The sequence below is a fragment of the Poecilia formosa genome, unplaced genomic scaffold, assembly GCF_000485575.1.
Source record: "Poecilia formosa unplaced genomic scaffold, Poecilia_formosa-5.1.2 Scaffold77, whole genome shotgun sequence".
In the NCBI taxonomy this organism is placed as follows: domain Eukaryota; kingdom Metazoa; phylum Chordata; class Actinopteri; order Cyprinodontiformes; family Poeciliidae; genus Poecilia; species Poecilia formosa.
Genome location: NW_006800016.1, coordinates 1601862 through 1614071, shown reverse-complemented (window position 1 = coordinate 1614071; position 12210 = coordinate 1601862). Strand labels below are relative to the sequence as shown.

Sequence of the window (12210 nt, the reverse complement as noted above, 5' to 3'; positions counted from 1 at the left end):
AAATGTTTAACTTTAAATAAAAAATATTTTAATGTAAGATATTTTTCTTTAATTTTTCTTGACATGTTAATATTTTTCAGCAGTTTTTTATTTTAGCAAAAGGTTAGCATTAAGTTACTATTTTTTTTGTTGATAAGCAGTATATTCAAATTTCCTTAATAATTTAGAAGAGCAGTAATTATATAAAGGTTAGTCCTACAACTTGTCTTATATTTATAACTCAGGGACGTAAAACAGATGTCAAAAATCATGAAGTTTTCTTTTCAAGATGTTTCATTAAAACATAAACAAATAAAAGCGACCTATAAACCTGCATGAGTTTCTACAGGTATTTTGAGTTTCTACAAGTATTTTGAGTTTCTACAGGTATTTTGAGTTTCTACAGGTATTTTTCACAATCTGGAAATGATCTAATCTCAGGAGTGAGAGATTATTTACAATCTATTCATTTACTGACTCATTGGTCAGGATTATGAATTTTTACACTGCAGACTAAAATATGACCATAGCAAGATTGCATTATAACAGACAAACTCTTAAGTATGTATAATTAATCCAAACTGGTACGATTATTATGCAGCTACAAGGACACTGCAGTTCTAAAACTAGCATTTCATTTCGTAATAGCTTCTTTTAATCTAATATCTGATCACATCTCGATACTTTGAGCTTATTTATGATGCTTTCACTGTCATAATGCCGCATAAGGACACCACCACGCTTTGGTCAGAGCTCCCATTTCCCAAATGGAGGAAATGACGAAGCAGAACCATCTGTATAAATCATTGAGTTTATTTAGAGTTTGAATAATTTAAAACGTGATGAACAGTAAATCTGGTGATCCTCTGGCAGTCAAGAAACAGCTCTGCTCCCTCCTTGACCTGATACCTGCTGTAGCCATCTGAAGTCGGCGCTGCTCCTCATCTCAGGAGTCGGAGATAAACTACACATCACAACCGTCTGACTCGGCCTCTGCCGCCCTTGATGGACTCATTGATTGGGAAGCTTCGGTCTAAGGCACATGTAGCTTAACAAGTCGAAGTGTCGCTCCTGAGAGGCCTCTTGAACAGAAATTAGCAGCTCACGTCAGTCCTACATCGGTCTCTATGGAGACCACAGCCTCTATAAGCTTAATGTACCTTTTAGCATAAACTAAGGCCAACTAGGTTTAATATTCGTACTCTCTGTTTCTCCCTCTCCTCGCAGACAGCTGTGCTCTGAAGCTTGTTACACTCTCATTATCCAGTGCGTGTTCCAGCGCTATAAGCCTGGCGGAGTTTAATCTGCTGGATCTCTGCAGAAGTCCCTCCTGTTAACAGAGGCAGAGCAGCGAGTCTGGTTTGGTCCCGCCGTCGAATCGGATTACGGTGCTTTGGATTTCTCCTCTTTCTCTTTGTAGACGCGAAGAATGGCTTCACACACGAACTGGAACTGACACTAAACAGGAAGAAATGGCATAACATGAGAAATTGGAAGAATGGTCAATAAATCTCACGAAATGTCGTATGATCATTGATTTTTTAGGGTTTTTTTGCTTCAAATAAGTCTAAAAACTTGGTGTATTTCCAAACCTTCACAAAAAAACTTATTTTTTTTAAGTTGATGTGTGTGAAAATACCTAAATGTGCTAAAAGGGAATTAATAATGAAATGGAAAAAAAAGACCAAAACGGGTCTTTAACAAATGTAATGTCAACTTGTCCAACTGTTTAATAACAGCAGAAAAAGTGGATCTGAAAGTCATTACATCTAAATATTCATATCCATCTTTTGATGGATGTTTGGATATTTAACTTGGCACAACATCAGGGGATCTACAAACATCCCCTGATATTTTGTGCATTTCAAAAACTCCTCTATAAAAAGTTTTAAAAAATTACAACCTGATGATGTTCTCAGACGCAGTTCTGCAGCCCTGTGATGGTTTTACTGCCCAATTGTTACATCCTGAATTAAGTGTATTTAAATCACATTTTCTAGCAATACTGATTATGTCTTGACATAAAGGAAAAAGAAAATAGACCCTGTGCGACAACATGAAGTATAGGGTACAAGATTTTAAAAGCAACACGTCATATCAGAATATGACGTGTTGCTTTTAAGATATCAAAGAACACATTAGAAACAAAATCTATAATATTTCTGTCTGGAAAAAGGTTACAAAGTCATTTCTGAGGCTTTCAGGCTCCAGAGAACTACAGTGAGACAAAACATTGAACAGGAGTGAATCTTCCCAGGACTGACCAGCTTATAACTTCAGAGAATTGTTGAAAAAAACAACAAAAAAAAAAAGATAATTTTTATGGACGTAAATCAATCCTAAAACCCTCCACCCAGCATATGTTGTATTTTAAATACATAGGTATGAAATGTCAGCATTGGTGTCGTTTCAATGTGCATCGGTGGAGGAGGGAACTAAACTGGAGCTATCTTCAAAAAACAAAGTTTATTTCCTAGAATCACAAATGTAAATAGGTTCCAACCTCCACTGGTACTTTTATAGGATGGAATTAAAGTTAAGAAACACTCCAGGTGTGGTTATAGTCAAACACGGTGGAGGATCTGTGATGCTGCGGGCCTGTTTGTTGTTTAAACACCCTGAGCATTTTGTAAGAGGGCACAAAATCCTGAGCTCTTTGAAATGCCATGATATTTTAAAATAAGAAGCTGGTGCGCGTTGGGTCTGTGTTTATTTTGCCACCACCGCCTGTAAAGGTGGAAAAACAAATTCTGAAAATCTCGCCATTAGAGACTCGCAGGAATATTTTAGTGGGATATTATGAAACTGGCAAAAAGGCACATATCTATCTTTTTTCTTTTTTTAATGGGTTCCAAAAATTAAGTATGGCATGTTTCCACTCTTAATATAAACAGAGATAAATGTCCTCTGACTGTGCATGTTTTTATTACGGATACACAAAAACGTGAGGGAGAACCTGAGGAAGTCTTCATCAGCACATCAGAGAACGGAGATCTGTGGGTCTTTTTCAAAATATGGGTGATGGTGGTAGCTGCCGAGCCAAAAGGAACAAGCTGCAATTTTCCCAGCATGAGTAACACTCTGCTGTCCCTCACTGAGGTGCTACAGAGCCTGGCTTCCTGCCTCCAACACTCGACTAAAGCCTCTCATCATCACCATAGCAGTCTGGAAATTAATGAGAGTCAGGGACAAGCAGGATTTTTTATTTATTTCTTTTACCTCCGTTTCTTTGAAAAGTGCTGAAGGTGTTTTTCAGAAAAACCTTGAGCGTGCAACTAAATTCTCACTCTTTCAGGAGCTCTTTACTAAACCACAAAGACGAGGGTTTTTTTCCCAAAGAAATCGAGATCTCAGCAGAAGTAGAAAGAAAATGTGATGAAATTCATTTTTACTCTCACTATTCCTGTTACATTGGTGTTTTAACTGACTCAAAAGTTAAAATGATTATTTTCTAACTCATAATAAACTGAAAACAATGAAAGAAAAAAAGTTTTGCAAAAATGATAGGCATTTGCTTAAAATGTGTTCATACACTTTGACCTACTTTGACCTTTTTACTCTTAATCTTGCAACCACCATCGTCAATACTTTTTGTTTTTTTTGTGACAAACCAACACAGAGAAGTGAATAACTGGGAAGGGAATAAGGGGGATATCTGGCTTTAACTTTAATCTGAAAAGTGTGGCATGCATTCGTTTCCACCCAGAATAATTATTATGAATAACTAAGAATATTAATGGTCAAGATTAAATAATTTTGAGGTGTTAGAATGGTCCAATCAAAGTCCAAGCCTAAATCCAGAATCTGAGTTGAAAACCGATATTCAGATTTGCATGAAATTACAATTAAAATCCCAATATTCTAATCAAAAAGAGCTGCATGGCTGCAATATTTGGAGGGCTAATGCATGCAACAATTTTGCAATATTCAACAATAAAATCAGAATTGTGAAGAATTAGAGAAATTAAAGACTTCCAGCTTTAGTTGCGTTGAAATGTGGCTCTACTAATAAAATGCAGTTACTCAAGAGAGCTGAACAAAAATGCAGGCCACACATTTCAGATTTTTAGTAGAGGAAATCTTTACCTTCCACATCTCAATTATGTTCTACTTTTGTTGGTGTGTCACATAAAATTCACTAAAGGTTGTGGCTGCAACAAGACAAAGTGTGGAAGAGCTCAAGGGGTGGCAATAGATTTACAAAGAAGTGTATTAAAATAAAACCTGGATTACTGTGTGGGTATTTTTAATACGAGTTGATGAGTTTGACACTCCCTATAAATAAACACTGCATTAAAAAGCAGCAGGAAACAAGACAGCTTGGGGTGATCATCACACAGCATAATAGAGAAATTAATGAGCCATGGAGTAACAGTGTCGTTTAACAAGCGAGTCTTTTGTTTTTAATCTCAGTACCGTGGTCTGAACCATCATGGCTCGCTGGTCTCTTAGTGTTTTCACAATGTCCAGCGGGAAAACCGGCCGACCCGCGTCTATGAGACTCAGCGCCGTCTCCATGGTGATGAGGACACCTGTCCGCCCAATCCCAGCACTGAGAAGATGATTTAAAGCAAAACGTTGGGTTCAGTTCACAGGAGCCAAAGGAGAAAGTCTGACTAAACCGCAGCCTCATGCGTTACCTGCAGTGTACCATCAGCGGCTCTGTGGCTTTCCTCCTCTCCCTCACCGAGCTGATGAAGAGCAGGAAGTCCGAGGGGTCATCGGGTACGCCGTGGTCCGGCCACGCGACGTACTGTAGGTGTGTGACTGAAAACTCTTCAGCTAACTTTTACAAACAAAAACACAAATAAAAGACAATTAGAGTAATGCGTGACAATAATCTTGCATGATGAATGTGTAACCTTTGGAAAATGTCACCCTGGTGAGGCGGAAACAGTCCAGGTCAACAACCATGTGATCAGTAAGTCAGATTAGGCAGCAATGTAAACAGAGGATAGAGGGAAAGACCACAGCGAAAAACAAAGGAAGACTGGGAAGGAAAACGGCTGACTTTGGTGTTTTTAATAGGCATGTGGCCTGCGATTTCATGCGGGGATTAATTCGCCCTGCCAGAGGAGCAGATGGACCCACACAGCGGTATCTGTGTATGCATGTGTGCGCGCGTTCATATTTCATGCCTCCTTGGGTGTAATCTGTTTATTTACCTGTTCGGCATGGAGGCTGATGTGGAAGCTAGCACTTTTAATCTGATCATCTACCCTGATACAATCAGACAGACAGCGTTCCCACAAAAAGACCTGCCCGATTTCACCCACAAGCAGGCAGAGGGGTGGAAAATTAGGTGGACACGGTTACAACGCACAGGATCACCGGCACACAGACAAAAACACCCACACGGAAACGACAGTGTGCCAGGAGAGGCCGCAGCCTGCAGCGAGCTCCGTTATGTGACATATGGAGTGAACATGCTACACGCTGCTGCAACATACCAAGAGGAAATGTGCATGGACATGAAGGCAGGTGTGCAACCAGGGCTGCAGCTGAAAACTGTTTCATTGATTATCCATACAAACAAAAGCATCAAAGGAAAGAAAAAAAAAAAGAAAAAAAAAACTCATCCAAATTGCTCTCACTCAGCGCTGGCACTTCATTGATTATTTGTCAGAAAATGTTCAGTTTATAATTTGACCTATAAACTGAAAAACATTGCTCTCTACATCATAATTTCCCTACAGGCAAACAGGGTTTAAGATATTCCACCTGAACGAATCAAGACGTTTACAAACCCTCAGGAAGGAGCGCAGCCGCTTATCTCAGCTCTATCATCAGGTTTACCTTTTTGTGCCTCAGAGTGAACTGCCTCGTCACGTACGCCAGGTTGCACTCCTCTGAGTGACACTTCACCGACAAGTGGCCGTAATCCTTCACCTCCGGCGGATGCGGCCAGTACTGGTGGCACTTTGTCTGCAACACGTATGACATCACCGACGTTACTGCGTTAGTCCTGGCATGAGCAGCCAAAATAAATTTACTCAAGTAAGAGTAGTACTACTTCATTATATTTTTACTTTTAAGTAAAAAGTGAGTGCATCTGAGAAATTGCTCAAGTGAGAGTAAGAAGGGTATTCAAGTATCAATAACTGATCAAAAATCTGTCATTTAATATTTAATAATTACACCAGACAGACCAAAATGTGAAGTTATGAGGAAATTTTGGTATTTAAAGGATGAAAATAAAAATAATATAAATAACAATTACAAAATAATAATAATAATAACAATAATAATATCAGGCAAAATATTTTATTTCCTTAATCAATTTCTTTCAGTATAAAACTTATGAAACTTTAAAGAAGGGGAAAATAAAAGTCACGTTTTGCACATTTTTATTCTTCCATTTGAGTCTCAATTGCTTCTAAAAACAAAGCCCAAGCTTTTAAAAATAAACACTTATTGCCATTTTTGTGGAAATAAGCCAATGTTTATTGCCATTTTGAAAACCTCCTGATTGTTAGACCACGCTGCGCTGTCACCTAGCAACCCTACCCGAGCTCAGCTCATCACCTAGCAACCCAAGTGGAGCTCCAGCACGTTTTGTCAGCTGGTTTTTGGTTAAAACAAACTTGTTTTTTCTTTAAATGAAGTTACTCAGAGTGCGTAAAGCATCCAGATATTTTACTCAGCTAAGACTAGCCAAACTTCAGAACAAAATTACTCAAGTAAAAGTGAAAAGTACAGTACAGGAAAAAATACTCCTAAAAGTAAATTATTGCCAAAAAGATACTCAAGTAAATGTAACTGAGAAAATGTAACCAGTTACTGTCCAACTCTGGACATGAGTAACAGGAAACAGTTTGCTGCTGCAGCAGCTGCGCTCCACTCTAAGGAAATCAAGCTCATATTCAGAAAGCCTGCTCTGATCCACAGGGCAGCCAGCAGACAAAAGCAATTCATCAGCGGCAACAGGTGGAGAGCTTAGCGTCGATGCATATGTACGTAGGCGCATGCAGTGAGGGGAAACTCCCGGACACTTGACGAGATCCAGACACAATGATCGATTAATGAGAACATCTGGTTTCTAAGCAACAAGAAAGCTGAGACAGAGGCACGCTCTTGTTCCTCCTCTGCGTCGGATTATTTATCTCATCGGCATCTGGCTCGCGCTCGCGTTCAGCCATTCTTTTACGGTGTGAAACCCTGTAATTACTCACAACTGAGCCATCGGATCATTGCTGTGTGCAAACATCGCCACTGAACCCCCTCTAATCACTGTAATCAAAATTAAACCTGACACAGCATGTAATAATTTGCCAGTTGTGCTGCACTAATTGCTATGTTAACGTGTTGCTGATATTCAGTTGCGTAATTTTAAGACGTTTCTGCAAAACGGTGGCTTATAAAAACAAAAACAAAGCACGTTGTACCCGTCCCCTCTCTGTTAGAGTCGTAAGCATGATGATGGTGTGCGTCTGCTGCTCCCATACAGTTTGCCAAAAGTGAGTACAGGTCTGTGGAAGTGGACCTTGAGCAGCAATGTAACGTAAACACACTCCAGACTCATTGGGTGCCACCTAAGAGACACACACAGACACACAAACACCCACACACAAGATGAACAGGATGAGTTTACACTAAAAGAGACACAGAGGATGGGAGGCAGTTTCAGGTGAGCGATGTTCACCGTGATGTGGCTGGCATTGATGTAGTCTTCCTTCCCCAGCAGCACCACTCGGGTGTCGTCGTCTGAAAGCAGAGAAGGGCAGCAGCTGGTGAGGTTTCAGAACAGAGCTGTCAAAATTACATTTCTCAAAGCCTAACATGCAGGATCCGGGCACAGCAGGGGGACGAGCGAAAGCAAACAGGCACGCAGACGCAGCAAGGAGCACTTACAAGGCAAAACGTCTCTGTAGCGGTTCTTTTCCTGGTTCTCGGGTTGCCGTGCACAGCTTAGGGACAGACCAGGCTTCCTCTTGTATAAATTCTAGGAATTACAAGCATGCAAACGCACGCAAACATGCATGTAAATACACACAGAAACATACACACACAGGAATTAGAAAAATTCAAGGTCATCGCTGCTTTTATGAACAGGATTCAGCTGAAGATTAGGGCCAACATCTGTCCTAAAAGCAGCATTTTAAACGTAGAGATGCTCAGAGAAATCAGCTGATTTTAGGTTTGATTGGCCCTGGCATGCCTGAGATGTTCAAAATGAAGTCAGATTAAGCCCAGAGATGCAAGGAGCGATCTAAAAAGAAGCTTTTGTACGACGTATCAAGACTGTAGACATGATGGCTGAGAGAGAGAGAGAGAGCCTATCATCAGATAACAAGAAGGCTGATAAGAGTAAAGTTCTCTCTTTTTAGTTCTTTTGAGAAAGGAACATAAGCTGCATTTAGAAATTCACTTTTTGAACCTTTTCTTAACTTCGATTTGTGTCTAAAGTTATTTAAAATAAAACACCCAGGCATTTTTTGGCAATAGGTTAATGATTTTTGGTGTGTGGAAAATTCTTAAGTCACAACTGAAGGGCTCTGCACCGTAACCTAGCAACCCCAGTCAAGCTCAGCCTGTCACCTAGCAACCCAAGAAGCTCCAGCACATTTGTTCAGCTGATTTTACTGTTGCATGTGCTGTACAAGATCTGCTGCTATTATTGAATTAATATTCAGAAACCACTTGCTGCATTCTTGTTGGTTGTGCAGGAAGCTCTGCTTTTGCTTTTCAAAGATGTATGGCACACAGTTGTGGGTAAGTTTGAAGCCATTTTCATGTGTTAGTGTAAACGTTGAGTTGTGGGACATGTCCAGCAGCAGCTTATTTGGATTTCAAGTGACAAGATGCCCTTAAAGTAGCTCAAATAGGCAGACCTGACCAGACTGAGATGATTTAAGAATGATTTTGTGCAAAAAATGTGATCAACATGTTTTGTAGCCCATAGACATATCCTAACATGTTCAAGGAAGAATAATAGGTCTTAATATGTAAGAATATAAGGGATGAGATGTAGATCTTAGCCACAACAAATGGAACCAGTGCATGTCTACTGAAAACACTTCTACATGTCAAACAAAATACCTCAAAATGGAAGGACAGCGTGCCAGACTGTATCCCTCTCTCCAGCTGCTTCATGGACTCCTCCAACGTGGTGACCCGCTCCAGCTGACCCGGTGACTGAGGCTTGTTCTCCTGTGGTGGGATGGTGAGCGAGAGGGCGGCGAATGACAGCTGCAGCTGAGGCATGACCCGGCCCGAACCTGGATCACGAGGACAGTCCAGGGCTGTGAGCAGCAGTCATTTGCATTTCTCCTTCCGTCTCAGCACTTTCCTCTTACGGGTACACACCTTTACGTCTTATGAGCAGAGCCAGCTGCCTGGAGTGAGACTCTCGGCTGGCTCGGATGTACATGACCACCTGGTCGTGTGTGTGTTCGGAAATGTCCCGACCGTTGATGAGCAGGACCAGGTCGCCCTCCTGCAGTCTGGGTTCAGATCGACCGGCCTATAAGACACAACGGACAAGCTTTAAATCAAATTTAAGGTAGCAAACAAGAAATTATTAGTGACTTTAGAAGCATAGTTTGCCTCCAAAAGAACAAATAAGCTTATTTTTTAAGTTAATTGTCCTAGTTTTCATTTAAAGGATAATCTCATATTAAGAAAAATCAACAGTCATCAATTCCCATCAAATAAATTTAACTTTTTTTGCTCTTGACGTTTTTTAAGCTGACCATAGTTCTAGGATTTTTGTTTCATGAGTAACTTTCTGTTTACCTGGGCTAGAACTATGACCTGACACAAGGCAATTTCTCTTAGCCACTCTTCAAAATGGGCAAGAAAAGAAAACATGCCATTGAAATACAGGTTTTGGGTCACAGGACCATATTAACAACCATTCGATGTCATACACAGTGGGAAAAACAAGTACTTAATATGCTGCCAATTTTGCAGGTTTAACCGCTTACAAAGAATATAGAAGTACTTAATTTTTATCGTCGGTTATTTCAACTGTGAGTGACGGAAAACAGAAATCTAGAAATTCAAATTGTGCGATTTTTAAGTAATTAGTTTGTATTGTATTTTATTTCATGACATAAATACATCAGAAAAACAAAACTTTAGTTTGGTAACAGAAACTTTTCTTTGCAATTACAGATATCAGATGTTTCCTGAACAAAAAACAACAACAGTATTCCTGTCATCAACTTCTCATTCAGGTCTTTTCTTAATGTTTCTTCTGGGATAATGGACAGGATTTCTAAATATCATGTTCACTTTTTCCAAAACGCTGGTTTAAAAACCAACTGTGAGCTTGTCTTTCTGAAAATGGTTTTGGTGAAATTAAATTCAGAGCCAAGTGTTTTAATGTTTTACATTAAATGTGTTACTTTTTACAACAGAAAAAGTGTAAGCTTATGCTAATAACAAGCTGTCCAAACTCTGAACTCTGAGCCAGAACCGCACAGCATTCTGGGGGATGTAGGCAGAGAAAACACTTTAGCCACTCAACATCTCTCGGCCAGCTGAAAGAAAGGATGGTGGCGTTAACCAACAAACTCACTCACTCTTTGGTTACCTAGCAACAACTTGCTGGGCAACTTGTGGTTACCTAGCAACAACCTGTAGAGTAACTGATGCAGCAGCAGTTTAAGGTTTGGCCTCTGTGTATCAAAGGCAGTAACAAGCAGTAACAATAAATAACGGCGTGGAGTAAAAACTGTGGAAAAAACAGGAAAAGTCACACCATGAGCTTGAAAGTAGTGCAGAGACATAAAACAAACAAAAAAAATCAATAATAATCAATATCAACTCTTATGAAACATTTAATTCTACAAAATATTTTCTGTGTATGGACAAACATTTTAGACAAGCTAAAGAAAGGGCAACATTGTTTCACCCCCGCAGCGCCGTTGCTTTCGTCCTCTATCACTTTCACACACAAAGTTGTTGTTCAGCGATTTGCTGATTGTAGAGCCAAACATTAACACTACAGAATGTGAGAGAGCTCTTTGGTTTCTTAGACATAATCCAGGATTATTCTTTGACCTTGCAGCAAATTGCACAGCAGTGATCTTTGCTGGCCGGAGACTCCTCAGGAGAGCAACAATGGCCTTGAATTCCCTCCAGTTGGACACAATTTATCTGAGTGAGATGTGGTTTGAGTCTGAATGGTTTTATAACTTTTTCCAATCCATACGAAGGGGAAACTTTAAAGACTTTCCAAAAGAATCTCTTGTTTTGCGGTATTTTTGCAAAAATATGCATAATACAACTGAAAATAAAAACCATATGCTACCATTTCTCCACTGTTTTTGTAACAAAGCTTGAAAAACATAATTATTCCGGAATGTTCTTACCGGGGAGTCCGGTTTAACGTGAGATATGGACAGAGGCATCTTCTGATCCACTCCACCCTGAGAGGAGTTCAACAATTTCATCAGAGGAACAAATAATCATAAAAAATGTATATGCAGCATGCAAGGAAGACAGAGACGTACTTTCACATTAAAGCCAAATTTCCCCTCGTGGTCTGGAGTGATGCATATCAGCATCAGGTCGCCGTCACCAAGAGCATCCTGCACGAAGAACTTGTCATGAATGTGAAGAGTGAAGGGAAAACTCAGAAATCAGAAAGTGCTGAGGTGAAAAAGAAAAACCTTATTGTTGTGGAACGGGCTGTCTTCTTCCCCGATGCTGTCTTCAGCTTGCAACAAACCCTCACCAGATCCTTGACTGTTAGGACCAGAAAAGCTGGAAGACATAAAATATTAAAAATGACTCTGCGGCTACATGGTTCATTACAGGTCAGCTGATTTTAACTTCAGTCCTCTGGAAAAAAAACAACAAAAAACACTCCTATCCCCCTGAACAATTTCTTATGTTTCAGTCACAAGCCTCGATGTATTTTATTGTTACTTTATGTTAAAGATAAAAAATAAAACATGGTTTTCAAATATTTCACCCATAAAATCTGAAGAAAAATGGAGAGCGGTTACTGCTGCTAGTCTTTAGGGGTCTGTCTCTACTTTTTTTTTTTTTTTTTACAAAATAACCCGAGATCAGTCAGATTGAGCGCATTTGTGAATGGCAATATCTCTATTTTTCTACAGATTCTCGACAGAATTTCGCCTGGACTTTGACTAGGCCGTTAGAAACACATGATTTTAGCTATTCGGAATAGGCATGTACGTTCACAGAAAGCATTAAAAATATATAAACATCAAGACTAAAAACATACTGTACAGTAAAGACTAGAACATAAAATACTGC

General features: G+C 39.7%; 1 protein-coding gene and 1 long non-coding RNA gene across 7 annotated transcripts in view; one reads left to right on the top strand and one right to left on the bottom strand.

Annotated features, from left to right (window-relative positions):
- Positions 1 to 84: 84 nt before the first annotated feature.
- On the top strand, positions 85 to 856 carry LOC107836706 (uncharacterized). Its single transcript, XR_001662648.1, has 2 exons — positions 85 to 328; positions 386 to 856. It is a non-coding gene; the product is annotated as an uncharacterized LOC107836706 (long non-coding RNA).
- The window catches only part of ptpn3 (protein tyrosine phosphatase non-receptor type 3), a 38108-nt gene continuing 26672 nt past the window's right edge, over positions 775 to 12210 (bottom strand). For 2 of the 6 annotated variants that reach the window (XM_007556190.2, XM_016673430.1), the window contains 12 exons: positions 11598 to 11691; positions 11439 to 11516; positions 11298 to 11354; positions 9286 to 9442; positions 9019 to 9197; positions 7831 to 7921; positions 7622 to 7683; positions 7365 to 7511; positions 5776 to 5904; positions 4620 to 4765; positions 4396 to 4531; positions 777 to 1437 (listed from right to left, as the gene is read on the bottom strand). In XM_007556190.2, coding sequence (XP_007556252.1) covers positions 1363 to 1437; positions 4396 to 4531; positions 4620 to 4765; positions 5776 to 5904; positions 7365 to 7511; positions 7622 to 7683; positions 7831 to 7921; positions 9019 to 9197; positions 9286 to 9442; positions 11298 to 11354; positions 11439 to 11516; positions 11598 to 11691 — 1351 coding nt within the window. In that variant the 3' untranslated portion in view covers positions 777 to 1362. Of the gene's footprint in view, positions 1438 to 4395; positions 4532 to 4619; positions 4766 to 5775; positions 5905 to 7364; positions 7512 to 7621; positions 7684 to 7830; positions 7922 to 9018; positions 9198 to 9285; positions 9443 to 11297; positions 11355 to 11438; positions 11517 to 11597; positions 11692 to 12210 lie in introns of those variants that run through there. The other 4 variants (XM_007556189.2, XM_016673429.1, XM_016673432.1 and 1 more) reach the window with 4 other exon arrangements.